Below are 25,575 nucleotides of genomic sequence, written 5' to 3' on the forward strand. Positions count from 1 at the left end.
GGAAGAATGGATGCTCTCTGCTACTCCTGGCCTCACGGAGTACATTAATGCTGTCATGATGCAACAATTAAGACAGTTCTTCAAACAGGCCATTCTGGACTAATTTGTCTGGCAATAAAAACAGCAGTTCTAGGATAGACATGAATTTCAAGGTATCTTCCACTGAGAAAACCATGGCTTTCATTTGAACTCAAAGACCCAGAATGTAATTACAAAGATCTATGAAGGTACCTAGTAACAAGGCTAATAACTGTCCCTCTGGTCCATCTGAAACTCCTCCTACCTTCTACTAGGTCTGTGAAAACCACACCCAGGTGGGAAGAGATGCTGCCTAAACACCCACCATGTAGGATGACGTCATTCTGTGGGGTATGAGGCTCCACCAAAGGAGTTTGCTCCTCGCTACCTCTTGGCTTTGAGCGACGTAGCCTTGCTTCTGGATTTGGCTGTACCATGAGTGGCTCAAGGCGCTTTTTTCTCTGCTTCTTCTCCAGCAGTGCTCTCTAGGAAAAAATGGTGATATTATAGCCAGAAGTGTTGTGATGAGACCAAGCTGCTTCGAACATTTACAGTTTTTCACTAATTCTCACAAACCTCTTGCAAATTAATTTATCCTGCTTAAGACGTGGCAAAATTGAGGCACAGAGAGGGACAAGGATTCACTCATTCTGTTTACTATATATTTACCAAACACCTTTGAAGATCTATTAAAATGATACAAATGCATTTCTAGCCAGGCTGAGGCCGTGATCCAAGTCTATTTAAAATATTTATAGTAATTACATTATTATCAAAGCATAATAATAAGTTTAAAATACATTAACACACATAGGGGAAAAGATAAACACAGTAATGGTGATTTCTTTGGGTGGTAGAATATGGATTTTTCTTCCTTTTTCTAGTTTTTGTATTTCCTAAATTTTCTAACTTTTATAATTGAAAAAGAATAAAACATCATATCCTCTAAACTTCAAACTATTTTAATCAGCTATGGAGCAGTGACTTTTCCTTTCTTGCTCATTTATACATAAAGAAATTAAACAAATCAGGGCCAAGGATAAAGAGGGGAAAAAAAAAAATCTTGCAGTCAGGACATTCTAAATAGAAGGCAGTCAACTCTATGGACAAAAGTGATAGAGAAGATGGTAGCAAGGAAAGTCAAGAAAAAAGCACGAGAGACTCTGAGAAAAAAGCCCAAGACGATGAAAAGGAAGGTGCTAGCACATGTATTATTTTTAAGCTTTGACAAATAAGAACTTATAATACCTGGAAATCATTATGGATCTGGGATGTCTCAGAAAAGGAAAGTGCCATGCCCCAAACTAAAAAACTAAGCCATGATTTTACAGCAAAGATATTATAACCTATTTTATTGTTTCTTAGGCAAAAAGCTATGTATTTACCTTTCTTCACTGATAGTACTTTTAAAAAGTGCCATGAGAAGAGTACTCCACCGGGTGAGACAATCAGTAGAAAAGAATGTATGTTTTTCCATGACTGGGCTGATGAAAGCTTGTGGATAAATGGCAGAGGACTCAGAAGAAACAGAACTACTCTGTACCCAACCCTGTGAATAAGAAAAAAGACTAGGAAGCAAAGATAATGTGGCCAAAACGGACTATTTCATCAAGAATGAATAAAGGTTAGAGCAAACTGGGAAGAAACAACTCAAGGTTCTCAGAGTATTTTGAGAATCATGAATTGATATGAATAGATGGACCTTAATGTAAAAGAAACACTAAAGACATAAGAGGCTTTACTGAGCTTCTCCCCACTGCACTTGCAGATATGGTTCTTCCAGCAACTGAGAAGTCTTGCATAGTGGATAGAAGTAAGCTGGCTGAAGAGACCTAAAACATAGATGTGAGAAAGTCCTTACAATATACAAATACAAAAGATGTGGGGGTCTGCGTGGCCCCAAGTCTCATATGGTCTCATAACTGGCAACAATTGATGAAGCAAAAATACAAGTCACAGCCAATTCATTCTATTAACATATATAAAGAAAAAATGTTCTACAGGAGAGGGGTACTCTGCTGGTGGTCCAGAAAAGGGCAGCAAAAGACTAAGAATTTGACAGAGTTTATCCAACCTGTCTCAAAACAGAGAAATGTTGAATCTGGTAGACAAGCGTATTCAATTTACTGGGAGAGCTCAGTCTGTTTGTGGACAGGGAACCATAGAAGGGCTTCTTCATGGCCTTGGAGGAATGTCCCTCGGGACTACTCCTTTCATTTCCTCAGATGCCCTGCTTACCAACCAGCATTCTAATTTTCAATTAACTTCTTAGGTATCACGTTCCCAGAGCAGGGAGGCATGAGCAGCAGAGATGTATGTATCCTGGAAGAGCTGCAGTTCTCATTGTAGATTAATAAATTGGTGTCCGGGTTCATACCTGACTGTTGTTGAGTCTGACCAGTGTGAGTTTGTGCCAAAGGACCTGGTTACATTTAGATGCACGGACAAAACCAGTGGGGGGACCAGACTACTGGCCACAGTGATCCTACCAGTGTATCTGGTAAAGCCTTTCTCTATCAACATCAACACCAGTGACAATTATTTAGATCAACAAGTTGAGGGGAAAACAACAACTGTAGATTTGAAATGTGAATCCCAGGGCCACAGCTATTACATTACAGCACTGAATATAGCCTACTCTTGTCCAAGTCCGTACACAAGAAAAAAATCATAAAACACCTACAGGCAGGCAAATTGCCATTTCAGTGAAAAGCGTCTCCTGATTTAGCATTCTAACCATCTTCACATAGTTTGGAGGAAGGAGAAAGTAGGTGTTAGTTGAGCTTCAATGCAACAACGTCAACTCATATTTCATTTGTTTTACCTTCCCTAAAATGCTATAAATGAGGCTGCATAAACAAAGGATTCCTTACAATATCGGAGGAAGGATGGATAGTCAGGAAGAGAGCCACAGGTGACTGTTTGATGCCCTAAATGCAATTAAAACATATTGCTTTCAAGACCTTCAGTGTCACATAAGCTAAACCGTTAAATTTCCCAATTCCCTTGGAAACTGAACAATAACTCAAAGAATCCATCTTTTCCAGAATGCAGTGGTCTGTCCTATTATCACTACCTGGAGGCAAAATATTGAATGGTAATTCCAAAATAAATGAGGAAATAAAAGAGATGATATGATGGGGATTCCATCAAATGGCTTCATGCAATAAAATAATAAAGCTCAGGCAAGCCTCAAATTAGTGAGAGTCTGACTTGACTGATTCTCAATTTTCCACAAAGACTCCCTAGAACTGATGGGCTGGTTATAGTACAAACTCCTGGAATAGACTGGCTGACCACACAGACAACTAGCAGGTTCAGAATGCTTGCCTGTGATCTAACAGTTTGGCTAAAAACTAATCTTCCTGGCTCACAAAATGAGATCATAAGAAGATGAGACTAAAATTTTTATCTTATTTTTTTTGTTTTTGTTTTTAATTAAATGTTTATTTACTTTTGAGAGAGAGAGTGGGGGGGAAAAGCAGAGAGAGGTGGGGGTACAGAGGATCTGAGGCGGCCTCCATGCTGAGAGCAGAGAGACAGACATGGGGCTCAAACCCACGAACTGTGCGATCATGACCTGAGCTGAAGTTAGATGCTTAACTGACCAAGCTACCCAGGCGCCCTGAGACTAAAATTTTTAAATCAAACTTTTTTTTTTTCTTAATTTTAGAGGGAGAGACAGAGAGTGTAGGGCAGAGGGAGAAAGCGAGCAAATCGTAGGCAGGCTCCATGCTCAGCACAGAGCCTGACACAGAGCTGAATCCCATGACCCTGGTATCATGACCTGAGCCAAAATGAAGAGTCAGATGCTCAACCAACTGAGCCACCCAGGCACCCATAATTATGCTCCTTAAAATATCAATTCAGTGCACCAATGACCTCTCTTAGAATGATAGGAACAGATGAGCAACCTGACCAAAAAGGACTATGTTGTAATTCAAATCAGTGTCCACCAGATGGCATAAATGTTCTCCACCTAATATGCACCTACTGCAGAGTAACGTCCCTGGAAGAGTAAAAATCTTTACAATCTATAGCCAGCTAAGGAGTTCACATACCCTGAAAAAAGAAATAGTGAGTAACTAGAAACTAGTAAAAATAAAAGCAAAATATACTCAATGAGAAAGAATACCTTTTCAGTAAATGGTGCTGGAACGACTGGACAGCCACATGCAAAATAACAGAGTTGGAATCTCATCTTACACCATAGATAAAAATTAACTCAAAGCAAATCACAGGAAGTATAACATTCTTAGAAGAAAACATAGGAGCAAGTCGTGGTAATCTGGGGTAAACAATGGTTTCTTAGACATGACACCAAAAGTCCAAGAGAAAGAAGAAAAAATAAATTAAAACTCTATGCTGAAAATAATACCATTAAGAAAGTAAAAAGACAACCCACAGAATTGGATCCAGGCTACATAAAGAACTCTTATAATTTAATAACAAAAAGACAATAACCTAATTTCTCCATGTCTCCAAAGAGGACATACAAAGAGCCACTAAGTATATTTTAATGCTCAACATCACTAGTCATTAGGGAAATGCAACTCAAGACTACAATGGGATACCTCTTCATACCCACTAAAATGGCTGTAAACAAAGACAGACAATAGTAAGTGTTGACAAGGATGTGCAGATGCTGGAGGCCCCAAACATTGCTGGTGGGACCGTGTAAAATGGCTCAATGACTTCTGAAGACAGTCTGGCAGTTCCTTAGCATGTTAAACAGAGAGTTACCATATCATGCAGGAATTCCACTCCTACTACCCAAGGATATTAGGTGCACCTTGGGATACCTAAACTTAGAGAGACAAGAGAGACGAGAGCACGTCTGAACAGAAATTTACACAGAAATGTTCAGAGCAGCATTATTTGTAATAGCCAAAGAGTGAAAACAATGCAAATGTCCATCAACTGATGAATAAACTAAATGTGGAATATTCACAGCTAGGAATGTTATTCAACCATAAAAAGGACTGAAGCGGTGATATATGTAACAACATGGATGAACATTTTCCTAAGTCAAAGAGGACAGACACAAATGATTACATATTATAGGATTCCATTTTATGGGAGGTCTAAAAACCACTTGTACACTTTTATTTCAAAGTTATTTTGAGAGAGAGTGTGCGTGTGAGTGGGGAGAAGGGCAGAGAGAGTGGGAGATAAAGAGAAAGCAAGCAGCTCCATACCAGCAGCAAGAGCCCGACATGGGGCTCGAACCCACGAACCATGAGATCATGACCTGAGACAAGATCAAGAGCCAGATGATCAACTGACTGAGCCACCCAGGCAGCTTCCTGTGTACACTTTAACTGGGTATATATTTATAGTGTGTGAATTAGATCTCAATAAAGCTGTTCAAAAACCTTATTTAGGACAAAAATAGCCATGTGTAAATTATTTGTAAATATAGGATTTTTAATTTTTTAATGTTTTATTTATTTTTGAGAGAGACAGTGCGAGCAGGGGAGGGTCAGAGAGAGAGGGAGACACAGAATCAGCAGCACGCTCCAAGCTCTGAGCTAGCTGTCAGCACAGAGCCCAACGCAGGGCTCAAACCCACGAACCATGAGATCATGACCTAAGATGAAGCCAGCCACTCAACCGACTGGGCCACCCAGGTGCCCTGTAAATCTAGGATTTTTAAATATTAAATCCTAAGATCATATTATCAGAGAAAGAAGACAGATATGAAAGAAAATAATCTGTTCAGTACTACTGAAACATGGATGATGAAAGAATCAGTTAAGAGAAGGAAAATGGTCACTGTGGAAATAAGGTAGGATAAAACTTCAAGAGTAAGAGTTATCTTGTGTCTCTAGTACCATCCAAGGCAGGGACTGGCCTGGCCAGAGACTCACATATCTCTTTCCATTGGCAGGTGTATCCCTTTAGTAGAAGTGAATTAATTATACCACCACACAATGATGTTTACCATAAATATTATTTTACAAACCCCACATGCTCTGATTTCAAACTTACCAGGCCACTTTTCCAATTGCAAACATCCCACAGATAGGAATGTGATGACCAGCTGAGTCTGTTATATAGTTCATTAGAAATTAATGAATCAATCCCAGGTTTAGAGTCATCTCTTATGAACTGGTTAGTATGAACAATCCTCATGAGACTTAGGAATTTTGGCTGCTCTTATCAAACTATCTCTCATCCTACAAAATTCATGACCAGTGACTCAACCGTGGGAATATTCCCAAAGCAGGACTCCTAAGAAGTTAATCCACTATATGCATCAGGTAGGGGTGGGGAGAAAACGGTCCCCCTAGGCTCTCCCACCTCCCTGATCATCCCTGTCAGAGTAAGCCACTGTCACGGATGGGAGCGCACAATACGCCTCGGGTAGGCTGGCAGGCCCTGGACTTGAGCCTTCCGTCAACATTCTACCAGCCTATGAGGCCCAGACGGAGCAGAAGCCTAGTCTTCCTCAAGGTACATGCATCCCAGCTCTAACTTCCACACTCTAAGATCCTGTCTAACATTCTGTTATCCAGTCTGACCTCACTCTACAGATGAAACAGTGGGCCCCAGAGTTTTAGAATCTTACCTAAAACCAGGGGCACCTGGGTGGCTCAGTCGGTTAAGCGTCTGACTTCAGCTCAGGTCAGATCTCACTCACAGTTTGTGAGTTTGAGCCCCATGTCAGGCTCTGTGATGATGGCTCAGAGCCTGGCACCTGCCTCAGATTCTGTGTCTCCTCTCTCTGCCTCTCCCCTGCTCATGCTCTCTCTCTCTCAAAAATACATAAACATTAAAAAATTATTTAAAAAAATATCTTCCCTAAAATCACATAGCTAATTAATGGCAGACTAAAACCTAGAACCAAAGGCTTTTGATTCCCAGCCCTATGTCTTACTCATTCTGTAGAGCTGCCTTTATTAGAGATCATCTGAACACTCAGCTTGCATTTGTGGAAATTCCCTTGTCTCCTGTTGAGCAACCTCCTTCTTAAGCCTAAGGCAGCATTTCAGGCCCCTCACAGTATCCTCACACACTATTTAACACCAACATTTATACATCGACCTGGACATTTTTTTGAATTTTAAAATACTCCTACAGAATTTAATGTCCTTATTGAATACTGACAATGAACTGAGGGTTGAAGGGGGATGGGGGAAAAGAGGTGGTGGTGATGGAGGAGGGCGCTTGTGGGGAAGAACACTGGGTGTTGTATGGAAACTAATTTGACAATTAACTACTTTAAAAAATTAAAAAAAAATTTAATGTCTTGATATTTACTGACTACCTCTGGAAAAATACATTAGAAGTCAGTGACAGCCTCTAGTAAAGAATGAAGCCAAAGAGAGGGGGAGAGACTGTTCATGAAATATCTTTTCTGTATCATTGGAATCCATACCATATTCTTTTATTGCCTACATAAAAAAAACCTTAATTTTATTTTAAAAAGTGCCATAAAAAGGCTTTACAAAATCCCAACATGTATACCACATACATATCATGTGTAGCATTCTCACTGAAAAAAATAAAAATGACACAAGTATTTGGACCTCCTTTTAAAATAAAATGTATCTCTAAATTCAAAAACTATGCAAAATTCAAAAACTTATGTCTAATATGTTATTTTATAGATGACCATAGATTTTATCTTATTTTATTTTTAATTTTTTGTGTCTTTTTATTTATTTTTGAGAGACAGAGACAGTGTGAGCAGGGTAGGGTCAGAGAGAGAGGGAGACACAGAATCTGAAGCAGGCTCCAGGCTCTGAGCTGTCAGCACAGAGCCTGACACAGGGCTTGAACCCACGAACCGTGAGATCATGACCTGAGCTGAAGCCAGATGCTTAACCGACTGAGCCACCCAGGCGCCCATGATGACCATAGATTTTAGATGTTAGCACAGTATGTACCAGTTAGCCTTATAAAAATAAATCAAAGATCTACAATTTTGTGGGCACGTCTCCCTAAATACAGTTTGCTATGCAATGGACTATAGAAAATAAAGGGCCCATCTCAAGTATTTTGATCTGTTTTGTGTGTGGTAGGGAGGATAAGTATAAGTAAAACTATATGTATAATCAGAATTTTCCCCATGATCCCAGTTAGAGTAGCTTCCTTCCTAGTTTTATTTTATGTTTTACCAGTATTCGAAAGGATTGTTTATTTCACACCCTTCACCAGACAACTTTACAGATGTGTGCAGAACACGGGGGGTGGGTGGGTGTCTCTGCTTAGAGGCAGCCCACCTCTCAAAGGATTATGCCAAGACAACCACCTGTAATTACTAGAAAGTTTTTTGCTATTTTCCTGATTGGCTGTGCAAAACTAGATTTGCAGAATGTCCCTCAGTCTCTTTAAAGGAAGCAGGGCAGAGCGAGGATACAGCTGGTTTATTAACCTCAGCAGTGGCTTCCAGGAAGCCTACCTATAAAAAGCGCTATAGCCAGGCTCCCCCAGGACAGGTCACTCATGTAGGGGTCCCCAGCCTTCCAAGCCCACATGTCCTGGGGATCCCTAAGCCCCGAAGTGGATTTCACCGACACATGCCAAGATACAGGTGCTAGGCCCTTGGAGTTCATTGGCCCTCCCCACGTGGAGGGTGGGCTCTGAACAGCAGGCTGCACAAGCATTTCCATGGTGGCCCGGGGACAGGCACACTCGGTGTGTTCACCTGGGTGCAGGGAGAGTCCTAGGCAGGCGTGGCCAGGAGCACTGGGCCCAGTGGTTCTGGTCTCTGCTGGGGGCCTCGCCAGGGGTGGAGAAGCTGTGGTTGTCATGTGCCTAGCTAGGTGGCTCCAGACAGGCCTCTGTTGCTATTTAGACCTTGAAGCTGACAGAGCTAGACAGCTGGGGCCACATCTGGGCCGTCCTGTCCTAGCATCACAGCTGCTCCCCTCTGTGCACTTCACGGTACAGCACATGAGGAGGCCTAGGGCCTGAGCAGGAGGATGGCACAGCTGATGATGGAGGCCACCACACGACCTACATGTCAAACATCTACGGGGACACAGGCTTGCATACAGGGGATCCCTGAAGACCACTGGGCAACATTCCCCTTCCAGCTGCACGTGAGGAGGCCAGACCCCATCATTTGGTGACTTGAGTGTCAGTGCAACACGATGGCAGTCTCCACCATCGCCATGAAAGACTTAGAAGATGCCATTCGGGGGTGGCCACACGTAAGCACGAGCGCCAGTGCTGTTCCTGGGACCAGCGTGCCGTTCCAACCCACAGGGCCCTCGCCCTATAGAGTGTGGGCCTGCATATCTCCACATGCCCAGAAGAAACCTCTTCCCCCACTTTTAACGAGTCCACCTTTAAAGCAATTTATTACACTAGAAGTTCCGTTAATAATTCCAACATTAACATAAATAAGACAAATCTTTAGAGGTATGTATAACCACCTAGAGTCTAGATACTCTGTTAATGATCCTACAGGGGAAGACTAGAGCTATAGAATGTCCTGAATTAGAACACATGCACAAATGAAAGCGAAATATGTTGGGCATACATTCTAAGCTGACTACCAATGATGATCAGAGCATATAATGACACACAAGTGTCCATTTATTCCTTCCTTCCTTCAAATATTTAACGAAGGATTATTATGTGCCCAGCCCTATGCTAGGAACTTCTGATCTAATGGTCATCATAAATAAACTTGGCTCCTGTTCTCATGGAGCATAGCCTACTGGAGGACACAAACATAAATCAAATCACTGAAGAAAAGAATGGATGTGTAACTGAACATTGGGACCAGTGCTGTGAAGAAAACTGCTATAAGCAAACAGGGTTTTATGCAGGCACAGCAGCAGGCTCAGATCTGCATTTGAGAATGAGAAAAACATGTAGTTCAATGAAATTGAATAAAACTGTAGTTCATTCTTGTAGTTCAACGAAATTACAATGTAGAGAGATATTTAAGGCAGCAGGACCAAATTACTACACAGAAATACAATGTTAACATTCTTCTAATTCTTAGGAAAGGTGCCAAGGAGTATCCAGTAATTATAAGTCCAAGGCCAGTTTTATGGCTGTGCTCTGAAGGCCCTTGGGCCTTGCCAGAGCCCAGGGCCTTGGTTCAGCAAATACTGACTCCAGACATTGCTTAGTTACAACATCAGAACCTTTCCCTGTCCTGTCTTCTTTCCATGACCCTGCCAAGACTTCAGAGTCCAAGACCATCAGCATCATGGTCGGTATAGCTGTCCACTTATTTCAAAACGGGAGGGAGCCTCCTGATTTCCTCACCTGATTATCTAGTTTCAGCTGGCGAAGCTTCATGGTCTCATCTTCAAAGGCACTATTTAAAAAGAAAAAAATGCATGTAAAGAGAAAATTGTTAGAATCGTGTCAATTTCATATTCTCCATGTACCTACTCCCCTGGGCTGTTTGGAACCAAATGATTCTGCCTTAGTGAAAGCATCAGTTTCTCGATGTTACCTGACACTGGCTACAGGAGGACTTGCCACACTTATTCTGTGGAGGACTTCAGGAGATTGAAGTCCCAACGAGTAAAAAGGGAAAAAAAAAAAAAAGATGTAGAACACAGATTTCCATGCATACAGGAATTATTTTTAAAACATATGTTGGATACTAACTATAGCCCAGACACAGTGCTAAGTATCTGACATGGATTATTTTTGTCCTCGGACAATCCTACAAATTAGGTACTATTATTCTTCACACTTTGAAGATGGAGAAACAGACTTAGAGGGCTATGCATAAGGTTAAACATCAGAAACAGACCCTAATCCAGGTCTCTTTCCAGAGTCTAAATTCCACCTAAAAATCCAATGTGTTTTTCTTCTTTTCTGGAGCTAGTTCTAAGAAATAGAGAATTAGACTAAAATAGGGCTTGGGGCACGCTGCTCCTAAATATGTCAAAGCCGTACAACTGACAATTCTGAATTAAAGTTTACTTGAGAAACAGCCAATTCCAAGCACCTTCTGACCATCCTCTCTGTCCCTCTGAAAGCAGGAAGTCAATTTCCCAGGTAGAAGGTACCCTTCCTGTACCAGGAGGTAAAAAAAAAAAACATTTATCACCAGAAATAGAGAATTCAAGGCCTAGAAGCCAATGTACACAAATTCTGGTTAAGTGCTTCACTAATTAGTAGCCAAGACTAAGGTTCTTTGTCTTGTCATTTCTTCACAAATTTATTGTTTCTTTCTCTAAAAGGTATATAAAACCGCTGCTTTGGTCACTTCTTAGGTTCCATATCTAAGAGACCTCCACATGTACAATTTTTTTTCCTATTAGTCTATTTTGTGTCCATTTCATTGTTACACCAGCCAAAAGAACCAAGATGGGTAAGGGAAATTTTTCCTCACCCCAACAATTGTGTATAGCATCTGACTACAGCCCTCTGATATCCTTAAGATCTAGGCAAGTCGGGCACCTGGGTGGCTCAGTCAGCTGAGTTCCAACTTCGGTTCAGGTCATGATCTCATGGTTCATAAGATCGAGCCCCACATTGAGCCCTGCACTGGGCTCCTTCGGGCTCACTGCTGTGAGCACAGAGCCCATGTCGGATCCTCTTGTCTCCCCGCTCTCTGCCCCTCCGTAGCTTGTACTCTCAATCAAAAATAAAAATAAACATTTTAAAAGATTTAGTCAAGTCACTTGGCTTACTTTGCAAGTTTTCCATTAATAAAACATGATGCCAGTCATGGAAGGAGACCATTAAGTAAGGCTGAACAGATAAGACTTAACACCACTAGGAGACAGATTTGTTTAATAAAAGAAAACAACAACAAAAATGGAATCAAATTAGTCTTAAACTGATAAACCAAATGGTTTTCAACTTAAAAAAAACTCTCTCTGAACCTTTTTATATTTTTGAAACTTTTCTAATTTAAGATTTTATTTTGTGACTCAGAATTCTTGGAAACAAGAATACTCTCTAGTATGAAATAAGGCAGAAACGGTTCTCAATTATTATTGCTTATAATAATAGTAATTATTACTTGATTATAAATTTTTCTGAAGCTTACTATCAGAATCTATTTAAGAAGATAAACTCGATGGCTACCAAAGGAAGCAGGGCTTTTCCCGCATTTGATGTAAAAATACCAAAGCATCTAATTACATCTTGACGGTTTACCACTACATTCACACATTTTAGAAGGTTTTACGCATTTTAATAATGCATAGCAACTTGGAATTTGTGTACTATCTCCAAGCCTCCTCCTGCCTACTAACCTGTAAGCAGGTGTTTTTTAAATGTTTATTTTTGAGAGAGAGAGAGAGAGAGAGAGAGAGAGAGAGAGAGAGAGGAGAGCACATCTGTGAGCAAGGGACAGAGACAGAGGGAGACAGAGAATCCCAAGCAGGCTCTGTGCTCACGCATGGCTTGAACCCAACCATGAGATCATGACCTGAGCCAAAGCCAGACACTTAATCAACTGAGCCACCCAAGCGTACAGCCCAAACCTGTAAGCATATTTCATAATTCCTTAGATGGAGATAACATTCTGGTTCTGTGACAGTTTCCCTCTACTAATTTCCTTCTAAACTATATGCTTAAAAAACAGCTGGATATTTAAAACAAATAATCTCCTTTATCCCAGTTCAAAAGAAGAACACACAAACAAATAAAAATGTCAGAGATGATGTTTTCAGGCCTTGAGTTTGTAGGGCCCTAACATTTCTCCTATAATATGTTCTTATTTTCCTTAATGTTTTTAATATTCATTCACATATTTTTAAATCCTAGCTTTATGAATATAGTACTTGATTATTAGTATTTAGTGGATATTGGTATAAACTTAAAAAATTCTATATAAAATGACTAAGATAATCAATTATGAATATTAGGATATATAGGGAATAATTATGAATACATAGGAATAGGTAACATGATAAAAAAATGCGCTGTTATGTGCTGGTATTTTCAACAGCTACTGCTGTAAATCCTGCTTCTCCTCTAACTCACTTTGGCTTCAACACTAAACTAGAATTGCAAAACCTCCCCCGGCATGGAAAATATATCATCCTATCCCACCCCCAACTCCACCTCCATACACAGACACGCACACACACTGCTAAAACCTCAATCATGCTTAATTCTGACACACCTCTAAAGTCCTCAAACACTTCTCTTAAGGACTCTGAGAGTGAGGAAACCAGGTGTATCTTCAATGCCAATCTCGACACCATGTAATTCCTTTCATCAAGCCTGGGCAAGCTGAACAGGTTTTGTTTTGACCTGAACAAAAGAGGCACTAAATATAGGCTATATAATTATAACATTTAGATACCTCCTATACATCAAGAGCTATGCTTTCTTTGAGCTCTAGTTTTAAATTGTAATTTAGCAGAAACAACAGATATTTTATATACTTACATTAATCTGAATTAGAATTCTGGTCTAAACTGGAATATGATCTTACTAAATTTGCATTTATTCCTTCAATACTCTCTCCTTTCTTTAAAACAAAGCTGTTTACAGACTTCAAGCTGTATTACAAAGCTATAATCATCAAGACAGTATGGTACTGGCACATGAACAGGCACTCAGATTAATGGAAAAGAACAGAGAACCCAGAAATGGACCCACAAACGTATGGCCAAGTAATCTTTGACAAAGTAAGGAAGAATATTCAGTGGAATATAGATAGTCTCCTCAGAAGGTGGTGCTGGGAAAATTGGACAGTGACATGCAGAAAAATGAACCTGGACCACTTTCTTACACCATACAGAAAAATAAACTCAAAATGGATGAAAGACCTAAATGTAAGATAGGAACCCATCAAAATCCTAGAGGAGAAAGCAGGTAAAAACCTCTTTGACCTTGGCCATAGCAACTTCTTACTCAACACATCTCTGGAGGCAAGGTAAAAAAAAAAAAAGCAAAAATGAACTATTGGGACCACATCAAAATAAAAAGTTTCTGCACAGTGAAGGAAACAATCAGCAAAACTAAAAGGCAGCTGATGGAATGGAAGAAGGTATTTGCAAACGACTTATCAGGTAAAGGGTTAGTATCCAAAATCTATAAAGAATTTATCAAACTCAACACCCAAAAAACAAATAATCCAGTGAAGAAATGGACAAAAGACATAAATAGTCACTTCTCCAAAGAAGACATTCAGATGGCCAACCAACACATGAAAAAATGCTCAACATCATTCCTCACCAGGGAAATACAAATCAAAACCACAATGAGATACCACCTCACACCTGTCAGAATGGCTAACATTAACAACTCAGGCAACAACACATATTGGTGAGGATGTGGAGAAAGAGGGTCTCTTTTGTACTGCTGGTGGGAATGCAAACTGGTGCAGCCACTGTGGAACACAGTATGGAGATTCCTCAAAAAATTAAAAATAGAACTACCCTACAACCCAGAAATTGCACTACGAAGTATTTATCCAAGGGATACAGGCATGCTGTTTCAAAGGGGTACATGCACCCCAATGTTTATGGCAGCACTGTCAACAATAGCCAAAGTATTAGAAAGAGCCCAAATGTCCATTGATGGATGAATGGATAAAGAAGATGTGGTACATATACACAATGGAGTATTACTTGCCAATAAAAAAGAATTAAATCTTGCCATTTGCAACTATGCAGATGGAACTAGAGGGTATTATATGAAGTAAAATTAGTCAGTCAGGGAAAGATACCATGACTCCACTTATATGAGGACTTTTAAGATACAAAACAGATGAACATAAAGGAAGGGAAGCAAAAATAATATAAAAACAGGGAGAGGGACAAAAACATAAGAGACTCTTAAATATGGAAAACAGAGGGTTTATAGAGGGGTTGGGGGGGATGGGCTAAATGGGTAGGGGGCATTAAGGAATCTACTCCTGTAATCATTGTTGCACTATGTGCTAACTTGGATGTAAATTTTAAAAAATAAATTTAAAAAAGTAGTTTAATGGCAAGCCTAACCAAGCCTGGTTCATAAATCTACACAAAGCAGAAAGAACTCCTACAGAGTAAAAGAAATGGAATTATGGACTATATCTCCAATTTTTCTCATGGCAAATTTCCTATCTGCTTGATACAAACAGGGAAAACTGTAAACATACATCTTATAAAAACACAGATCCAACATTTGAGTGTGGCATAGAATAATACCTACAGAACACCATTCTCTTGAACTACTCTCCATTACATATGTATGTGCATTTCATATATCTCATACACCATATGTGGTATGTATGTGTATATATATATATATGCTCACCATGATAAGTGTAGTCACCATATCTATCACCTTGGAACATTATTACAATATTATTGACTATTTCCCTATGCCATACTCTTCATCCTCATAACTTATTTTGTAACTGGAAGCTTGTACCCCTTATTGCCCTTCACCTTTCACCCTATTATTTCTTTAATTGAAAGAATTTTTGAGATAATATATGTGTTACAAGAAGATTGCTGGTGATAAACCCTTTTTGTATGATTTTTTTTCTTCCTAGTGTTTTTCTTCATTGATTGTAAAAATAATGCATACTCATACATTTTGTAAAAATTTATAAAAAAAAAGAAAGTCTTTTCAAAATCCTACCATCTTGAGATAATAACCCCTGCTAACGAGGAAACAAACATCTTTACAAATATTTCTATTAATACTTATATATTTGAAATAAAATTTATGATTTTTGTATCATTTTAACTCAAGAGTATATCATAAGCATCTTTTATGTTATTATACATAGGTTTTGAAATATATTAAATGGCTAATACTCTAAAATATGGACATTCCATAAATTTTTTATTGTGGTAAAAACATGTACCATAAAATGTAATATCATGGGGCGCCTGGGTGGCTCAGTCGGTTAAGCGTCTGACTCCCGCTCAAGTCATGATCTCATGGTTCGTGGGGGCGAGCCCCGCATCGGGCTCTGTGCTGATAGCTAGTTCAGAGCCTGGAGCCTGTCTTCATATTCTGTGTCTCTGTCTGTCTCTGACCCTCCACTGCTCATGCTGTCTCTCTCTCTCTCTCTCAAAAGTAAATAAAACATTAAAAAAAATTTTTTTAATAAAATGTAATATCTTAACCATTTCTAAGTGGACAGTTCTGCAGTGTTAACTATATTTTACATTGCTGTTTGCATACAATTTTTCATAGCATATTATTCACAAGAGCCCAAAAGTAATGTTTCTACTCAAGGGGCCATCAACTAATGAATAGGTAAACAAAATATGATGTATCTATACAATGGGATTTATTCCACCATAAAGAGAAGTACTGAAACATGGAGAGCCTTGAAAACATTATGCTACGTGAAAGAAGCCAATCAACAAAAGACTACGTATCATATGATGCTGTTTTAATGAAATATTAAGAATAAGCAAATTTGTAGAGGGAGAAAGTAGATAAGTGATTGCTTAGGGCCTTGGGGGGATGTAAGTTGAGGGATGATAGCTAAAGGGCACGAGATGAAAACATCCTAAAGTTCACTGTGGTGATGACTGCACATTTTTGTGAACATACCAATAACCACTGAAGTGTGTATACTTTAAGTGGGTGTATTGTATGGTATATGAATTATATTTTACTAAAGCTGTTATTAAAAAATTCATGAGTCTATACTAATTCTAAATAAATGGCACAACAAAGATATTCTTTACAGAATAATGCCAACAAATAAATATAGAATGAATAATGGAAGTAGAATTTTTTACCACCATATTAATAATTGACTCTTGTAAGAAACATTGATGGATCCTATAACCATTGAGTAAAGTAAGATATTCAACACAATCTCAAGTATCTCACCACAGATTATATTAATGACCAAGAGGAAAAGGTAACTTTACACTGAGGAAATCTAGCAGATGTCACCTTAACCAAATGAAGGGATTCAGCAACTATGATGGGACAGACTGACCTGAGGCATTTCCTGATGTGACGTACTGAGAAGAAAACAATATGATGTATGCAGTACTCCTGCCAACGATGCTTGCCCTAAATCGATTCAAGAAGGAACAAGCCAAATGCAGGGAAATTTGGCAAGACAACTCTCAGGATTCTTCAAAAACATCCTTATCAAGAGAGACCAAAAAAAAAAAAAAAAAAAGTTCTAGATTGAAGTGGAGGAGATTTAAGAGATTTCTGGAAAGAAGATATAATACATAATCTTTGAATTATGAATCATAACATAACAGTAAAGACTGTTATGGGCACACTAAGGATATCTGACTATGAACTGCGCTTTAGACAAGAGTGTTAGTATATTAATGTGAAGAGTCCCACATGTGATAATAGCATTGTGGCCATGCAGGTGTGGGAATAAGGTAGAAATAACGACGGAACAGGGTAATATGAATTGGGGGAGCCACATTTCTCTGAGTATCCATGAATCCATAATGACATGAATAAATGAATGAATGAATAAAGAAGGTACAGCTCTTCCTTATAGAAAAAAAATCCAATTAAAAAAGATAAAAGGAATGATGGAAATAGCACCAAAGGCAAACACAGTAAGAACCATTGCAGACAAGAATTATCAATGGACGCTGAAATGAGTAGGTGAAAGTATGATGGGAACTGGATATTTGCACAGTCTCAAAGTATCTGTCCACAGGATAATACCTGATTGCAAAGGGAAAAAGGGTAACTTTACAGTGGATGAACCTGGAAGACAACACCTTAACTAAGTGACTAAGATAACATCACCAGTAAGAAGACACAGCAACTTTAGGCACCTCCTGAATATGATGTGCCGAGAAAGGGACATGTCATTTTTTGTGGCACTCTCACACAAAATGCACAACTTTAATTTAATCATGAGGAAACAGCAGAGGAGCCCAAACTGTGAAACATGACACAAAATAAATGGCCAGTACTCTTCAAAACTGTCAGGATCAGAAGAGATGAAGGAGAATGGGAGGTACGGGCTTCCAATTCTGGGCTGACTACTCACAAAGATGAAAAGTACAGCATGGGGCATGTAGTTGATGGTGCTGAAATAGTCTTATATGCTGACACATGGTAGATACACTTGGGGTGAGCGAAGCCTAAAGTATAGACTTCCTAATTCACTCTGTTGAACACCTGAAACTAATCTAACATTGTGTGTCGACTATACTTTGATTTTTTTAAAAAGGAAAGGCAAAGGAGCACCTGGGCAGCGCAGTCAGTTGAGCGTTTGACTCTTGATTTCGGCTCAGGTCATGATCTTGCAGTTCATGGGATGTGTCAGGGCTCCACTGTCGGTGTGGAACCTACCTGAGATTCTCTCTCCCTCTTTCTCTGCCCCTCCCCCTCTCTAAATAAATAAACATTGTGGGGGGGGGAGGGGGAGGGAAGAAAGGCAAAGAAAGACTGAGACCCTAAGCAAGTTGGAGAATACTAAAGAGATATGACAACTAAGTAGACTACAGGATCCTGGATTTGGATCCCAAACTATTAAGAAACATTAGTGCAAAAAGTGACAAAACTCCAAAAAGACCTGTGGATTCACTAATGGTACTAAATCCATATTAATGTCCTGGTTTTGATAACTTACTACGTTTATGTAAGCTATTAACATTAAGAAAGCTTAGCCAAGGAATTCTCTTACATTTTTACAACTCCCTTATAAGTCTAATTTAAAAGATTTTTTAAAGTGAGATACTAAAAAGTAATGTTAATAAGCAATGACTCTAGGTGAAGGGTATAGGTTATCAATTCACTGTTCTTGCTTGATTTCAGTATATTAAATTTTTTTCAAAATAAGAAATTTGAGAAATAAATTTAAGAAAAAAACAAAAAACAGACATTTTCTTAAATGCGTATCTCGGAGTACATGTAAAACTCCACATGCCCTGGGGCGCATGGGTGGCTCAGCCAGTTGAGTGTCCAAGTCTTGATTTCTACTCAGGTCATGATCTCATCATGGCTTCTTAGTTCGACCCCCACATCGCGCCCCCCACTGAGCCCCGCATTGGACTCTGTGCTAATAGTGCAGAACCTGCTTCGGATTGTCTCTCTCCCTCTGTCTCTGCCCCTCCTCCCCCCTCAAAATAAATTTTAAAAAATTTTTCTTTAATCCACATGTCCTTTAGCCCAGTGTCTTAGAAATTCAAGCACAAAATGGAGATGGTATGGAACAATAAAGAAATTTGCCCAAGATCAAATATCTGAGACACTTTAAGAAGCCCACTTTAAAATGTTTATTCACTGAATTGCTGGTCTAGAGCTGTACCCAACAGACCATGTTGCCAAATAGTTTGAAGCATTTAATTATGTATCAATGACCTACTAGATTCTATGCTTACACTTTTAACATTCCTGTCAAGTTCTCCCAGCGTACACACACACAAAAGAATAAATTCTTCTAACACAAAATCCATTGCTGTGATACAGTCCGGGAGTGCTTCCTGCCACCTCCTACACGGTGCCAGATAATAAGGATGCTGTAATCAGCACTTGGCTGCAATTTGGCCAGGGATGCAGGAGGCTAAAGAGGCTCCTTCTGTGTTGCTGGAGGGAGTAAACACCATCCCTGCCAGGAGCACAGCAGGCGAGGACTTGCAAAAATGAAGGCTATGCGCAGGCCGTGCTCTCCTAGTAGCAACTTGAGTGAGCACTTCCTTTACGCATTGTGGTGTTGCTTCATAACATCACAAATGACACTTTTTAGTCTCAGGAATTCATTTAGAAGCAAAGACAGGCTCACCCTGCTTTATTAATAAATGCAATAAAAGCCAATAAGGACTGATAAAGGGGACAACTTCGAAGGCAATTTATTCATTTTAGTTGGAAGAATTCATAATTGTAAATTGTTAGTAATTAGCTGCCTGTGTGAAGTTACAATAAAACAATTTATGAAAATCTGGTTCAACTCAATCAAAAATAAATGTACTATGTGTGATGATGAACTATTAGATCTTACTGCAAGAATGATGAAGGAAAGAAGACAAATAACTACATTAAGCAATGTAATTTTTTAAATTCTTAAATCTAGTCCATTATTCATACTTAATTAAAGATTGGACTCCCACTTCTGGGAGAAAAACTATACATTTGATTATGCCTTTCACTTAAATATACATACTAAAAATCAGTAAAATCAACAAATTAAACTTCATCAAAAAGAAACTTTTAGTGAGAGTATGTCAAACTAAAACGTTTCTACACAGAAAGGAAACAATAAACAAAATCAACAGGTAATCTATTGAATGGGAGAAAATATTTGCAAATCATATATCTGATTAGGGGTTAAAATCCAAAATATATAAAGAACTTGTACAAATTGATAGTGAAAGAAAAAAAACCCCCAACAACCTTATTTGAAAATAGGCAGAGGATCTGAATAGACACTTTTCCAAAGACAGATAGATGGCCAACAGGTACATGAAAAAGTGCTTAATATCACTGATCATCAGGGAAATGCAAATCAAAACCACAATGAGATATCACCTCACACCTGTCAGAATGGCTATTACCAAAAAGAAATAACTAGTGTCATTGAGGATGTGGAGAAAAGGGAACCTGTACACTGTTAGTGAGAATGTAAACTGGTGCAGCCACTATGAAAGACAGTATGGAGGTTCCTCAAAAAATTAAAAATAGAGGCACCTGGGTGGTCAGTCGGTTGTATATCCAACTTCAACTCAGGTCATGATCTCAGTCTGTGGGTTAGAGCCCCACGTCAGGCTCTGTGCTGACAGCTCAGAGCCTGGAGCCTGCTTCAGATTCTGTGTCTCCCTTACTCCGTGTCCCTCCCCCACTCACACTCTGTCCCTTTCTTAAAAAAAAAATAAAATAAAATAGAGCTTCCATATGATCCAGTAAGTCTATTTCTAGACATTTATCTGAAGAAAATAAAAACACTCACTTGAAAAGATATCTGCACCCCCATGTCCAATGAGCATATTTACAATAGGCAAGGCAGAAGTAAAGTGAGTGTCCATCAACGGATGGTTAAATAAAGATATCGTATGGAATATTATTCGCCATAAAAAGAATGAAATCTTGCCACTTGCAACAACACAGATGAGCCTTGAGGGCGTGCTGCTAAGTGAAGTAAATCAGAGAAAAGACAAATAAAGCCAAGCTTACACATACGTGGTCACCAGAGGCGGGTGGGGGATAGGCAAAATGGGTGAAGGGGGTCAAAAGGTTATAAAACAGGTTATAAAATAAACAAGGGATGGAGATGTAGGGTATAGTTAATAATAATGTATTGAGGGGGCGCCTGGGTGGCTCAGTCAGGTAAGTGTCCAACTTTAGCTCAGGTCATGATCTCGTGGTTCCTGAGTTCAAGTCCTGCATCAGGCTCTGTGCTGACAGCTCAGAGCTTGGAGCCTGCTTCAGATTCTGTATCTCCCTTTCTCTCTGCCCCTCCCCTACTCATATTCTGTCTGTCTCTCTCTCAAAAATAAACATTAAAAAAATAATAATAATGAACTGAATACTTGAAAATTGCTAAGAGAGATTCTTAAAGCTTTCATCACAAGAAAAAACAAATTTTACAACTATTAATAGTTATTAACATTAACTAGACTCACTGTGGTAATCATTTCACAATATATGCAAATATTGAATCATTATGTTGTACACCTGAAATTAATGTTACATGTCACTTATACCTCAATAAAAAATATTTTCTTTTCATCTGTGGCTTTTACTCTGCAAAAAAGATATTGTTATGAAAATTAAAGGGCAAGCCTCATATGAGGAGAAAATATTTACAAAATACATATCCAACAAAGGATTTATGTTTAAAATCAAAGGTAGCCTTACCAGTTTACTAAGAAGACAAGCCAATTAAAAACTGGACAAAAGGTTTCAATATTCATTTCATAAAATAAGGTCTACAAATGGTCAATAAGTATTTGAAAAGATGATCAATATGATTAGTCATTAGGAAAATGCATATTAAAACCACCGTGAGATTGTGGCACCTGTGTGGCTCAGGTGGTTAAGTGTCTGACTTTTGATTTCAGTTTGGGTCATGATCTTATGATCTCTTGGTTCATGAGTTGGAGCCCCACAACGGGCTTTGTGCTGACAACATGGAACCTGCTTAGGATTCTCTTTCTATCTCTCTCTTTCTGCTTTTCCCTCGCTCACTCTCACTGTCTCTCTCTCAAAAATAAATAAACTTTTAAAAAGCGAGATATCAGCATATAACCACTGGAAAAGCTAAAAATTAAAAGACGGACCATACCAAGTGTTGGTGAGGATGCACATCAACTTGAACTCATATTGCTGGTCAACCAGCTGTTATATGCAAAATGTGTAACCACTTCCAGGTAATTTTATTTTTTAGAGAGAGACAGAGTGTGAGCGGGGAGGACAGAGAGAGAGGGAGACACAAAATCCGAAGCAGGCTCCAGGCTCTGAGTTGTCAGCACAGAGCCTGACATGAGGCTCAAACTCATGGACTGTGAGGTCATGACGTGAGCCAAAGTTGGATGCTTAACTGACTGAGCCACCCAAGTGCCCACCAGGTAATTTTTTTAAATGTCCAATGTGGGGCACCTGAGTGGCTCAGTCAATTAAGCATCCGACTTTGGCTCAGGTCCTGATATCCCGATTCGTGAGTTCGAGCCCCATATCAGGTGCTCTGCCATCAGCACAGAATCTGCTTCAGATCCTCCATCCTCCTCTCTTTCTGCCCCTCCCCTGCTTGTACTTTCTCTTTCTCTGTCAAAAATAAACATTAAAAATAAAAGTCAAATTATACCAACTATTTGATCCAACCACTCCACTCTGAAATTTACCTAAGAAATGACAGCATCTGTCCACAAAAAATATCTATATATGAATGTTTATAGCAGCTTCACTTGTAATAGCCAAAAAGTGAAAAAAACCCAAATGTCCACATCAGATGAATAGATACACAGGTTTTATGTGGGGTGCTGTTTGGCAATAAATAGGAAAAAGCTACTGATAAACAAAATGGATGAATTCAACATCATTCTGCTAAGTACAAAGTAGAGCATACATTATAGTACAGCATCTTATAAGATTATAAGATGACATTTACATAAAATTCAAAGGATATAAATCAGTAGTAACAAAAAGCAGTGGGTATCTGAGAGTAAGAAGGAAGACTGGATTATAATGGGGCAAAAGGAAAGTCTTAGGGTACAGTATCTTGACTGTAGTGATGGTCTCAGGTGTATACATATGTCAAAACTCATCAACATGTACAGTTTAAATGTGGGGTTTGATATATGTCAATTATACCTCAATAAAGCTATTTCTTTTATCCACCTACAAGGGAGTTAAACAAGTACGTAATTCACAGCCCAGTTCCAACAACAGTGTGAGTATCCATATAATGTTAAACCAACGCAAACTACATATTTTAAGCTTTTGCAAACTATAATGATGAAAAACCTCTGACATATTAAATATATCTCCAATATATTAAATGTGTCCCCATGCCCATACTTCAGACCTTTTATAAATATTTGGACATAAAGATCTATTATCAGGCTTGCCACAGAAATACACACAATAAACAAGCATCTAAGTTGGAGAGGCGCCTAGCTGGCCCAGTAGGAAGAGAATGCAACTCTTGATCTCAAGGTCAGGACTCTGAGCCCCACGTTGGGTGTAGATATCACTTAAATAAATAAACTTTAAAAAAATTTTAAAGTATGTAATTTGGAGAATGAAACATATCATGTGAATTAGATTTCAGCCATTTTGTTATTCTTCTCCAAAGAAGGCCCAAGGGCCACAAAGCTCCTCTTTACTTAGGTGAGGTAACAATTTGGGAAGCAAATTCTCATCATCCTCTCCAACTTTACTCATAAAAACACACTCTCTTTTCCTATCACAGAGGAAGATGTTCCTCTCCATAAAGTGAACCCTGGTACTGGTGAATTGATTCTGGCCCCTGCTTTCCCCAGAACTAACAATGCATATTGCTCCTGTATCTTCCATCTTTCCACCTCTAGTAGTGTCTTTCCTCAGCTCACAATCATTCTTTAAAAAGATACCTTCCTAGATCTTATCTATCTGTAAAACTAGGAATCTATCTCCATTTCCCATCATCATTAAATAACTTCAGGTTAATCAATACTCACTGTCACTTTTTTCAACTACAATTCACTTCTCAACTCACTGCAGCCCGGCTCTATTCCCTCATTTTCCTGAAACTCTCTAATTGCCAAAAATAATACTGTTTTTACCCATCATTCCTCCTTGATTTGCCTAAGGTATTTGACAAAAATAACCACAGGCTCCTTACTGAAACATGTGCCTCTCTTGTTTTCTTGAAAACTCCTTGGTTCTCCCCTTACCTAGCTGCTGCTCAGTATTCTTTCATTAAATTCAGTCAGCAAATATTAAGCATGTCCTACATACCCGGCACTGAGAGGCAGGCACTAAGGAGACAGGAAAGAACAAGGAATTCATCTCAGCCTTCACACCTGGACTTTCACACCTGTATTTTTCATCCTCTCCCACCGACCATTATTGTAGTCAGGATTACATGCTGATCTACAGCCCCTTCCTATGTCATCTATCTATCCCCATGACTAAAAACTGAAATCTTTATCTCTAGCAGCCACACTATAAACTCGAAGCCAGTATCTGGTTGACCCTGAACCAAACATGCATGGGACAGACCCCAAGCAGTCCTACTAAGAGTAAGATCCAAACCGAAATCTCAGCTGCTGCCTTCCTACCCAGTTTACAGCTGCAGAGATCAAATAAGTGATCTGATTTTACACAAACCAACAAAAAAAATTCAACAATCTTTACAGGAAAAGTAACAGAACCCAGAGTCTTTACAGTATACTATTCATAATGTCCAGAACACAATAAAAAATTACTCCGTATCCAGAGAAACAGGAAAAATATATCAAGAGAAATAATCCAATCTTGGGGTGCCTGGGGGGCTCAGTCAGCTGAGTATCCAACTCTTGATTTCGTCTCAGGTCATGATCCCAGGGTCATGAAATTGAGCCCCCTGTCGGGCTCTGCATTGCGCATGGAATCTGCTTAAGGTTCTCTCTGTCTCTGGGGTGCCTGGGGCTCAGTTTATTAAGTGTCTAACTTTGGATCATGTGATTCAGGAGGTCAAGTCCTGCACTACTAGTGCAGCGCTTGTTTGGGATTCTCTCTCTCTCTCTCTCTCTCTCCCCTTCTCTCTCTCTGCCCCTCCCCTCCTCATGCTCTCTCTCTCTCAAGATAAATAAGAAACAACAACAACAAAAAGGATTCTCTCTCTCTTCCTCTCTTCTCCCCTGGTGTTCTCTTCCTCTCTCTAAAAATAAAATAAAACTTAATAAAAGATAAAATCCAATCTGAAGAACAGGGACGAAAACTTTTTTTTAAAAAACATGAACAGAGAGATTCAAGGACCTATGGGACAATATCAAACAGTTTAATATGTGTGTAATTGAAATGATCATTGAAATTTCGCCAAGTTTGTTAAAAGACATAAATTCACAGTTTTAAAAGCTCACTGAACCCCAAGAACAGTAAGTGCCATACACATACACACCCCTAAGTTCAATTTTCACTTTTTCTATGAAAATGTTGCAAATTTCTCCATAATAATTTCCTCTGTTCTACTTCAATAGTTCTTTGAACGTTTCTAAATTATGCTTATCCTGAATATCCTGGTGGTATTTTTATATGAGCTTCCTA

General features: G+C 39.0%; 1 protein-coding gene across 3 annotated transcripts in view; it reads right to left on the minus strand.

Moving 5' to 3' along the window:
• The window catches only part of TULP3 (TUB like protein 3), a 61,538-nt gene that overhangs the window by 14,546 nt on the left and 21,417 nt on the right, over positions 1–25,575 (minus strand). For 2 of the 3 annotated variants that reach the window (XM_029954231.1, XM_029954229.1), the window contains exons 2-3: positions 10,252–10,303; positions 344–503 (exon numbers count right to left, since the gene is read on the minus strand). In XM_029954231.1, coding sequence (XP_029810091.1) covers positions 344–503; positions 10,252–10,284 — 193 coding nt within the window. In that variant the 5' untranslated portion in view covers positions 10,285–10,303. The remainder of the gene's footprint in view (positions 1–343; positions 504–10,251; positions 10,304–25,575) is intronic. The other variant, XM_029954230.1, reaches the window with a different exon arrangement.

The sequence above is a fragment of the Suricata suricatta genome, chromosome 10, assembly GCF_006229205.1.
Source record: "Suricata suricatta isolate VVHF042 chromosome 10, meerkat_22Aug2017_6uvM2_HiC, whole genome shotgun sequence".
NCBI classification, from domain to species: Eukaryota; Metazoa; Chordata; class Mammalia; order Carnivora; family Herpestidae; genus Suricata; species Suricata suricatta.